The sequence below is a fragment of the Salvia splendens genome, chromosome 4, assembly GCF_004379255.2.
Source record: "Salvia splendens isolate huo1 chromosome 4, SspV2, whole genome shotgun sequence".
Classification (NCBI taxonomy): Eukaryota; Viridiplantae; Streptophyta; class Magnoliopsida; order Lamiales; family Lamiaceae; genus Salvia; species Salvia splendens.
This window is the reverse complement of record NC_056035.1, coordinates 15,798,074-15,808,656: the sequence shown is the minus strand read 5'-3', so window position 1 is coordinate 15,808,656 and position 10,583 is coordinate 15,798,074. Positions and strand designations below refer to the sequence as shown.

At 35.9% G+C, this 10,583-nt stretch overlaps 2 protein-coding genes across 4 annotated transcripts; one reads left to right on the top strand and one right to left on the bottom strand.

Moving 5' to 3' along the window:
• The first annotated feature begins 2,012 nt into the window (after positions 1-2,012).
• LOC121798828 (eukaryotic translation initiation factor 3 subunit G-like) lies at positions 2,013-4,339 on the top strand. The gene is made up of 2 exons (XM_042198038.1): positions 2,013-2,453; positions 3,669-4,339. Exons 1-2 carry the CDS (start codon positions 2,117-2,119, stop codon positions 4,199-4,201), a joined length of 870 nt encoding a protein of 289 aa, XP_042053972.1. The 5' UTR covers positions 2,013-2,116; the 3' UTR covers positions 4,202-4,339.
• On the bottom strand, positions 4,298-9,110 carry LOC121798827 (syntaxin-43-like). Of its 3 annotated transcripts, XR_006050098.1 has the most exons (9): positions 8,696-9,109; positions 7,297-7,573; positions 6,594-6,683; positions 6,365-6,445; positions 5,448-5,525; positions 5,305-5,370; positions 5,148-5,228; positions 4,643-5,037; positions 4,298-4,537 (listed from the first exon to the last, which is right to left on the bottom strand). XR_006050098.1 is itself a non-coding variant. In XM_042198037.1 (8 exons), exons 1-8 carry the CDS (start codon positions 8,875-8,877, stop codon positions 4,930-4,932), a joined length of 960 nt encoding a protein of 319 aa, XP_042053971.1. In that variant the 5' UTR covers positions 8,878-9,110; the 3' UTR covers positions 4,615-4,929. The 3 variants fall into 3 exon arrangements, 2 of the variants coding, with proteins under 2 accessions (XP_042053971.1, XP_042053970.1); XM_042198037.1 differs by lacking the exon at positions 4,298-4,537 and having other exon boundaries at positions 4,615-5,037; positions 7,297-7,570; positions 8,696-9,110; XM_042198036.1 differs by lacking the exon at positions 4,298-4,537 and having other exon boundaries at positions 4,615-5,037.
• Between the last annotated feature and the right edge of the window lie 1,473 nt (positions 9,111-10,583).

Here is a 10,583-nt window from a genome sequence, read left to right as displayed (position 1 = left end):
ATGAAGACAAGTCTTGGAAAGAGAAAAACGGAGAAGAGAGCGGCGCGGCGATGTTGTTTTGTTTAGGGTATCCACTATAGGTGGACAACCGCCTCCCACCGCCGCCCCCCTTCTCGCACAGCCGTTTCATAGCCGCGCCGCCCGCGTCCGCCCCGTTTCCACGCAATAGGGCGCCGCGGCCCTCGCCCCACCCCTTCTTCCTCAGCCGTGTCCTCGGCGACTCGGCGCCGAACGCCCTTCCGCCCCCGATTTTTTGCCCACTATAGACAAGCTCGGCTTAGCCGCTTCCGAGCCGGCTGGCGCGCCGCCCCTATAGTGGATACTCTTAGGAAACCTAATTGACTTTTTTTAGGTGACGAATGCATTTTATTATATTTTACTCTTTCTTTCTTAAACTTTATGTGCATAATAATAGGATTATTTGTACAATTTGATGTAGTCTAACTAATTGAAAATGTATAGAATACAAAAAAAAATTGTTAATTAGTAAGTATTACGCATAAATTTGATTTTCAATTTTATTTTTATGTGTAGTTAAAAATAACAACAATATTTGTAAAATTACAAATAAAATTAAAAGGCATAATAAGAAATTAAAAAAAAGCATAATTAGAATAATAAAAATGATAAAAACAAAGTACAAAGCATATCTCAGAATACTAAAATACTACTATCGCGGCCTAAATAATTTCAAAATATGAATACTTGTAGTAATTACCGTGCCTAACAAAAGATAATACAATAGGAGTATTAATATTAAGTTGTAGGTGAAGGATGGCAGGAAAAAGAAAAAGAAAAAGTCACTTTCACAAACCAGTTATCTACTATTTATGTCAAGCACAGTAAGGAATAGCAGCTGTAGAGCAGCATGCCGGCCGCATTGTCATAACTGTAAGGGTTTTGACCAATATGGCCGTTTGAGGCTTAGGGTGTTTTAGACAGAAAAAATATGATTCGAGATTATATTTAACGTTATAGTCTTCCGGGTATATTTTTTTTGTTAGGAATCTACAGTGTCACAAACGAAAACGTTAGGAACTTTTGATGTAGTTCCCTCTAAAATAAAAATATTATTCATGCTACAAAATTAAACTCCATATATATCATATTAATCCTCACACGGGCCATATTACTGCACTATATACATATAGTGCGCACAATTGATACATTTGAATTTAAAATGAACAGCTCGAATTTGCAAAATAAATTACAAATCAATTGAGATATAGAAAAGTAAAATCGTCGAATTAAAGAGATAAAGTCATTTGTTTCGTCGGTACTATAGTGGAATAATATCTATCCATACAATATATAAAAGAGAAGTTTTGGAGAAATTTACAAAATTTGTTATTTAATTTTAGAAATTATACTATTAAATTAAAAACATAAAATTAAAGGTCATTTAAATATTTGATTAAAAGCTAAAAACGTCTGATTAAGTAGAGTGAGTGGAAGATTTTACTATATCATTTTAATTTAGAGAAATTTACAAGATTAATTAAATTTAAAATGTATAATTTTCATTTATTTTATGATTTTGGTTAATTTAATATTTTGCTCTTACAATAGGAGGAAAGTTTGACGCTATGGAACCATTCCACACAATGCTCGATGAGCTCCAGGCTTCCTCAATTTCTTTGGTTGTCAAAGTACGCTGCATTCGTGTTTTTGACACAACCACTGCTGGAGACAAAACCATTGTGATCAGCAAATAGTGTGTTTTATAAGATCGTGCGGCACGTTATTTTGTTGGTCGTCAAATGTTTATTTGCAAAATATTAGTAAATCATAAATTCTGGACTTTTCCTACAAAGCGTTAAAATTCAGACTACTTTTCCATGAGTTTTGCACACGCGGTTTGGTGGACTCTATACTGACCCACCATATTATATTTTTTTAAATAGTTCAACGTTCCGTATATAGCACGGGTGAGATACTAGTTGATTTAAATATCAATTGCTTGAAAACTAAAGTGTAATTGGCAAATTATGTAATTTTAACGAAAGGTAAGAGACTAGACTGCAATTAGGTGAAACAATCGAGTTAGTATATAAAGTCGCCGTAATCCCAAATCCATCGCCTCAACCGAAAACCCTAGATTTTTGTGACATTCAAAATGGTGAGGGAGGAGCAACCCAACAAGCTGCGATGGGGGGAGCTAGACGAGGACGACGGCGAGGATTTGGATTTCTTGCTGCCTCCTAAACAGGTTATCGGCCCCGACGAGAGCGGGATTAAGAAGGTCATTGAATACAAGTTCACCGATGATGGAAACAAGGTTAAGGTTACCACCACCACGCGCATCCGCAAGCTGGCCAACGCCCGCCTCAGCAAGCGCGCCGTCGAGCGCCGATCCTGGCCTAAGTTCGGCGATGCCGTGCACGAGGACGTCGGCAGCCGCCTCACTATGGTGTCTACGGAGGAGATCCTCCTTGAACGCCCCCGTGCTCCTGGTACAACAATTCTCTCTGTTTTATTTGTACACCTGCCGTTTTACAACTCCTGGCCACTAATACAATGATTAAATAGCTTATACGTTTTTGTTCATGATTGTTGGGTGTTTAATGTTGTATTTTTTGGAGAGAAAATGTCTTCATTTTGTAGATCCTGATTGCAATTTCCAGTAATATGGCTCTTTCTTTTGTCTATTTTGGTTATAATCTGATTGTTTTTGAGATCGATCTATGTCATTGTCTACTGGACTGTAGCATCTAGATATTTTGAAGTTCTGTTCTGCTCCATTTATGAATTACCACAATCCACTTAATAAAGTTTTTGAATGACATTTTAGTTCCATCTAGTTCTTCTTTAATTGTTCAAGGATCACATGGATAGTAAATTAGAATTGAGTGGCTGCGATGTTTAAATTGCTTTCCTACAATACCGCTCGCCCATCTAACTGGCACTGTAGCGTTTTGCAAGGTTGGGATTGAGCCAGTGACATCGGTACTTTGTCACCCTTGGAAGCTCACCTTTTTTCTTTTTCTTTAAATACAAGTGTTCTTTTATTGGTGGTTTAGTCAGAGTCTTTTAATGTGATCTACTTGTTGTTGCCCGATTAACTGAGGGACTCTTTAGTTTATCCTGGCCATCATTACAACATCTTGGCTCGATGACTCGTTCTTCCTTAAGATGTTTACTTGTGTGGTTGGTGTAGCAGTTTGGACATGTCTAAACTTATGATTACAGGCTTTATATTCTCACATTTGTTTTGTGGTTGTTCATAGATGAATCTTCTGATGGATGCAGTGCACCAAAAAGTTTTGTCATGAGTCTTTGTTGTTGTTAAGATGTACAAATGTGCTATACTCGAAGACTGGCATGTTATGCATTAAAGTAGTCTGATTTTTGTGGTATTGTTTTCTTTCTTCTAACATCATTGTTCCCATTCATGCTGTCATTACCTTTTCACATCTTACACTTGAGATTACACACTAGGACTGTCACCGACACTAGATATGACTTCCTTATGTTGTAATGTATTTGATCTACAAAGTACTTCATTGTGACATTGATAATGCAATGGCTTCTATGGACCACTGATTTTCCGGCCCTCATGTATATTGGTAGTTGTGGCATTTATGCCTTATTTTCTCTTTCCTCATTTCAGTTTTATTGTGTTCTTTTATGTGTACTCGTGCTTATGTAATTGACGAATTGACTAATAGGTACAAAATCAGAGGAAGCCAAGTCATCTGGCGATCCTCTAGCTCAAATGAGTAAAGGAGGAGCTGTGCTCATGGTATGTAGGACTTGTGGGAAGAAGGGTGACCATTGGACCTCTAGATGTCCTTACAAGGATCTTGCTCAACCAAGTGAGACCTTTGTTGATAAGCCACCAACTGAAACTAATCCTTCAGCAGGTGGTACAAAGGGCGCTTACGTTCCTCCTAGCATGAGAGGTGGTGTGCCGGAGAGGAGCGGTACTGACATGCGGCGTAGAAATGAGGAAAACTCAGTCAGGGTTACCAACCTTTCCGAAGACACAAGAGAGCCCGACTTGCTTGAGCTTTTCCGTCCTTTTGGTTCAGTGAGCCGAGTTTATGTTGCTATTGATCAGAAGACTGGGACAAGCAGAGGTTTTGGTTTTGTCAATTTTGTGAACAGAGAAGACGCAGAGAGGGCCATCAACAAGCTTAATGGGTATGGATACGACAATCTCATCCTAAGAGTTGAATGGGCTGCTCCTCGGGCGAACTAGTATTCAATAAATTTGATTTTACATTTGCTTATCTAATGACCTTTTCTTGAACAAAACATGGATGCATTCTCTCTTTTCAGGAGCTTGTCTGTATTCTTTTTGAAATTCGGTTTAAATTAGAGTCGGTGGCTTTAAATATCCTTTACCAATTACCACTAACGTTTTGCGGAAAAAATGATACTATGATGCATAACTTTCTGCATCCTCTTTTTCCTTGTGTTGCTCCCCTTCTCTCTGTTTGCCGTTTTTCAATGTTTACCTTACAGTTCCTTCTCACAGCATGTGTGCATTAGCTTGCCATCAACATCCCTCTCCCTTGTCATTCATCTTAAATGCCTATGTTCAAAAATAAATAAAGAACACCAATTCAATATATATATATATAGAGGGTTGTGTTAAAGATAGAACCATTCTTAATGTCAAATACTAATTGTATTTTACTGCGTTGAAGAATGAGTCCTTGCAAGAGAAGATTTGGGCTAAAACAAAGGCGTCCATTCGTGTACAACTACAATATCCTCCTACACAAAAAGGTTGAAAAGGAAGAATGAATATGGAATCCTCAAGCCTATACATGATGCCGGAAATTCTATAGGGAAGAAAGAAACCATGAGGAGGAATTAACTGCAACTTTTTTCGACATTTAGTAAGATAGTCGGTGACTGGGAAAACTTGGAAATCCGACTCATTGGCTTGAGAGTATAATCATATAACCATACCAGCTTAGCTTAGAAGATAATCTCCTTCAAAACTAAAAGTACTAGCATCACCAAACACATAATAATAAGAATTGTCGCGCACATAACCATGCCACCTTGTTTTTGACTTCTCTCTGCCTGCAATTTCGTTTCCATTCCAACACAATTAATGGCCAAATAATTCAACACCTGTCAAAATTAAAGTATGGAATATTTGCATGAAAGGCTGCTGAAAAAAGAGACTGGACCTTCTGAAGTTGTTTCAAACCATCTTCGACCGAGGCTGCAACATTTGTTATATTGTAATCGATCCTATCAACAATAGTCCCCTGTTTGAAGGCAAAGTAAAACCAAATTGACATCTGCTATATTCGTAGTTATTGAGAAAAGCATATAACATCCAACCTGATCGATGACTAAAACTGACAAATCCTTCATAATTTGAGCAAGTTCACTGACAGATTCCACCACCTAAACCAACAAAAATTCCATATAAAACGCAACATCTAGTGCTCTTGCATACAAGAATCATAAATCTTCTAAATTACCTGTCGAATTTCTCTCTCCCTTTCTGCAGTGAACGCTTCACTTTTCTTTAGTCTGGCCATTTGATGTTCACTGAATCCCTAAAACATAATCATGTTGGCAACCAAATGGAGGTTAATGATGCACTCATGACATAATTCGAAAGATTGTATGCCCGTTACGGGGGTGAAGAAACAACAGTCAGAAGGTGATCGAAGACTCTAAAATGATTATAAATTTCTAAATAAATGGAAAAAGTTAATCTAGGAAAGTTCATCTTTCATATCCTCACTTTCAATGAGAAACGTCTGATTAGGTCCACTGGTCACAGGTAAAAAAATCTGAACTCAGCCCATGTTTAAGCAGTCATCTTGCAGGACCTTATAAAAGCAAGCAGGGAAACTCATTTTCCTATTGATGTATTGACCCGGAAAATGATATAGGCATACACCTTGATTAAAAAAAAACAGTTAGCATTGGCTACTGCAAGCAGGTTGCAGTAGCCAATGGTTGAAAATAGGTTATTCTTGCATCAGTAACCAAGCTTGAGGTCGGGATTCTAAACGTTGCTGATATCTCAGTAAAAGTACCTAGTTAGTTCTACAAGCTGTTGGTTCAAAGATTCGTAGATACCATTTTTACAACTCACTTCAGATCATAGGAAAGTAGGAAACTTCAGATACAACTCATACAACAATACAAATACCAAGACTTCTAGAATTGTTGTTGGACTGACATTGATGATGCTACAGTTAGTACCAAATGTTTCGATGGAGAATATCCATCCTACTAGAAATTCCTATAAGCTACATATACACACATGTCGGCTTTTTTCCCAGTTTATTGAGCACAGAATATTTGTTTACTATTCCAACCACGGCACTAAAACCATATGTATGGATAGAAGCTTATGTCATATTCAAAAGAGAAACCCACTTACTATGTCATCCATATCATAATCATCATCTCTTGTCGACTTGCTTCCATCTATGTTCATTTCCAAGTCAACCCCATCAGAACCCTACACAGAATGGCAGGAAATTAGAGTTTAGCCCAAGAATGCCAAGGCATTACCCATCAAAATAAGGAAGTTTATTATTTCACTGAAACAAACTTGATCGAGATTCACATTCTGATTCTGGATGAAGGCGTCAGGAAAGAAATCATACCTCTTTCTGCTGCCGGAGCCGTTTCAAATATGTTGATTGTTTCTTTCGTAGCTCCATTGAGAGGGTCTGGAGCTCAGTAGCTAACGAACGCTGTGAAAGAAATAGTGCACTTTAAGTAAAATCTTGCATTAATACATGGAGCAAAAGCTTTCATAACACAGGCATAATGAAGACAAAAAATGATCATTAGTATAATAGTAGGAAATATGCATAACATGCCACATGAGCAGCATTATGTGGTCAACAAGGTAATCTCAGGATATGCAAAATCATTTCTGTGATGGATAAGAGCTACAGTGACCACAGTTTTTATTCAATTTTATTCTATTAAACACCTGCATCTGAAAGTAAAGATCACCAGATGATTGACAGCTCCATATGAACGACAGAGAGAGACTAGCTGGGGAGAACATAATCATCAATCTCATCATCAGGATGTAAATTATTACAAAAAACATCCTTTCTAAATAGCAAACAATGACCAACATACAGTTCTTCTGCTTGCATTTCATCAGAAACTAATTTTATCACGTAAACTGACTCAGTGTGTTTCTATCAGAGTTTGTCATCCTGTAGACCTCAGCAAGTATAAGATCATGGAAATCGCTTATGTTCACATACTGTTGAGGGAAGTAAATATTATCACAGGTACTTATGATTTCATACATCATACATTCAGCATATAGAAGATTATACATTATACCTGGACATTTTTCCTGATATTTGAATCCTCTGAAGGCCCACCAGCAGAGAGTCTTTGTAACCTTTTTTCTGACTTTTTCAAAAGATCGGTTATCTCTTGTGTTAGTGCCTCAATCTGACGTTGATCCTCTTTACCATCTCCAAATGAAGGCATTAAAGCCTTGGCATGAGCCTTTGATAACTCGGCCATCTTCCCTCTCACACGTTGTACGTTAGTCGCTATTTCTTCAGATATATCCACCCAAGCTGGTGGTAAACCTACTGCAACTGTTCCCCTACTGCGTTAATAATTTTTTTTGAAAGAAGGATCAGTTAGACCAGGTGGTATGGGGTCTTTGCTTGTAGCAATATACAAGAACATCTGTATCATACTAACAGAAGAAACTGTTGACAAGCGAAAAGTATATTGAAGGCTCCAGCTCACTGAATAATCATGCTCATATTTTATTATACTACTATGAGTGGAACATATAAGCATATTATGAGCTATTCTAGTAGTTACCAGAGTAGCACGCATGCAATGCACATAAATGGACGATAACATAGATCAGTTTGCAAGTAATCACTTCTGACTTTATTTTCAAAAGATGGAAAAACACTTAAAATTTGATCACGTACAGTGACAGACTCCATAACCTATTTGCAAAAGTGAGATGGTATTAAATCCTAGAATATAACCAGCCATCTGTGCTTGGACTCCTCCGCTTCACATAATTAATACTTACACGAGGCCACATGCAAAGCATTGTTATACAATTCAAAGTGTCGGTGTTGGAACCAATTATAAAGACCAATAGAGATGATCCCTATGCTTGAGAAGCAGAACTACGGTGATATTACAGCAAAGGCATTTGGATAATTTGCTGTGCCCCCAGATCACAATCATGAATTAGAATCATTCTTGGCCCCATGTGGTGCACGCCCCATCCATTGCATAGTGACATTGTAGCCAAAAGGTTTCCAGGTAATTCAAGTTCTACTTGACCAGGTACTTTTTTTACATGCATGTACAACTAGGTACTAACTCAACCAATCTGCATAAGTTGTGGCAGAAGACATGAAACATGCTTAGGATTTCAAAATTTAGTTGGTTCTCCTCTCACTCCGTCTCAGTGATTCAGGATTTCGGATGGAACAATTGAATGTTAAATTTTCAAGGTAGCATATGATGTGGACCAACTATCATAACGAACTCGATCATTTTCTTCGGTGAATGGTTTATGGATGCAATAGAGGCGAAACATATCTCATAGCATACAATCAGTCAAAACAAAGCCACCCATATCATCAGCTTAAGAACTGATACAGTATTGGATTGATTCGCAGCTAAATCTAAAAAATCGAAACAAATAAATCCGAGTAGCAAAAGCAGAGAGCACAGTAGATGAACATTACAGTACCTGGAGGTTCCGGGATCTTCAGTGCTAAGAGGAGTGTAAGATCGATTAGGGTTAAGCAAGGACGCCGTGGAGAGCTCGATCACCGCTCTTCCGCCGGAGCTCGAGGAGCCCACCGGAGCCCTAACGCTCTTCAACGCATCCCTATACCTTCTAAACAGAATCGTCCGATTCCTCGTCGCCATCAAAACAAAAACAAAAGACGAATCAATACCTTCACAGAATCTACCAATATCAAATCAAATCGCGAAATTTGTTTAGTTTATGATAGATCTGCGAAGGATGGAGCGGGAAGCTCGAAAATTGGGTAGGCCGGCTTGCAAACGAGCCGGATTAACTGATAGATGTTGCCTGATTTGGTTGGCGAAATTTCTGATATGGGAGTTTTCGCAAATACGAACAACTGTGATTGTGAAAATGGAAGTAGATGTATGTGGGGCCTTTTTAGCTGCCACGCAAATTAATTAAGATTTTTAATTTACTCCATAAAACATCTAAATAATCTGTTTTTTCGGTTTAAATGTCTTAATTCACACGAATTATTTTGAGAAGACTTAACCTATAAGTTTTATAAGGTTTTGATCATATATTTATATTATAAACAAAATATAGTCAATGGTAGTAAATTGTGTACAGAATAAGTCAACTCACAATCAAACATTTTACATATTATTCCTAAAATAGATCTGTTAGTACTTGGAATAAAATTGCGTACTTATTAATGTAAGAGATTTATATTTTGTCTATTTTAACTAGTTCGTTGGTTTTAATTTTACTGTTTAAAGTAACTATCTTATTTTATTGAGTAAATTTGCCTATAAAATTATCTTCAAATTTTGATTTGTTCTGTACCTAATTTTAAATTATAAAGTACAAAGTTTCTAATTTTTTAAAATTTTTTCATGATAACTTATTTATGAGCAAATCCTATTCTAAATTAGTAGTACTAAAATTTTGGGTATTCTTAATAAATTATGACTTAAATGTGTATTAACAATATAAGTTTGAGCGAAACTAAAAATAATAGCACAAATTTGATCAAATGGAATAAAATTTTTAAATCTTCGTGATTTATTATTCAACTTTTTTTTTAAGTACGAGATAAACCAGAATTTGATCAAAATTTATTATTTTATACCAAATTAACTCTAGTTTATTCTTACCAATTAACCCTAGTTTATTCTTACTATAAATCTATTTGTCCATACTCTATTTCATATCCGATGCAACACGTCCAAGCGATTATTAAACTAAATTTGAAGATTGAATTAGTAAAATTTTTAATAATAGAGTAACTATTGTTCCGTCTATTTTAGAATATAAAGACCATAAAATTACTCTGCGGACAAGTAATAAGCTATAAACAACTAATTACCCTATGATAAAATTGAATAAATTTTTTTCTAAAAAAGGAATATTTAGATTGATCTACAAATTTGCTTCAGTTTCTAATTAGTACTACTATCATAGTATCATCCATTTTAATAGTACTAAAAGAAAAAGGGTAAGTTTTTAATAACTCTGTTTACTATAATAAAAAATAAGCAAAGTAAACACTAACACCAAATCCAAATAAGTTTTAAATGTTAATAATATGATGATTGACATTTGGCAAAACCCGATTTTGCATTTACTTCTCCTAAATTAATAAATTCAGTTTATTTTCATTGCCAGCTCATTTCAGGCACAATAAAAACGTCAATCTGTCTGATGACAATTTTTGTTAAAATAATAATAATAATAATAATAATAATAATAATAATAATAATAATAATAATAATAATAATAATAATAATAATAATAATAATAATAATAATTGAGATGTAGTAGTAATAAAAAGATTAAGAAAAAAATGAAATGAATAATATAAAAGGTGTGTGGAAGACAACTC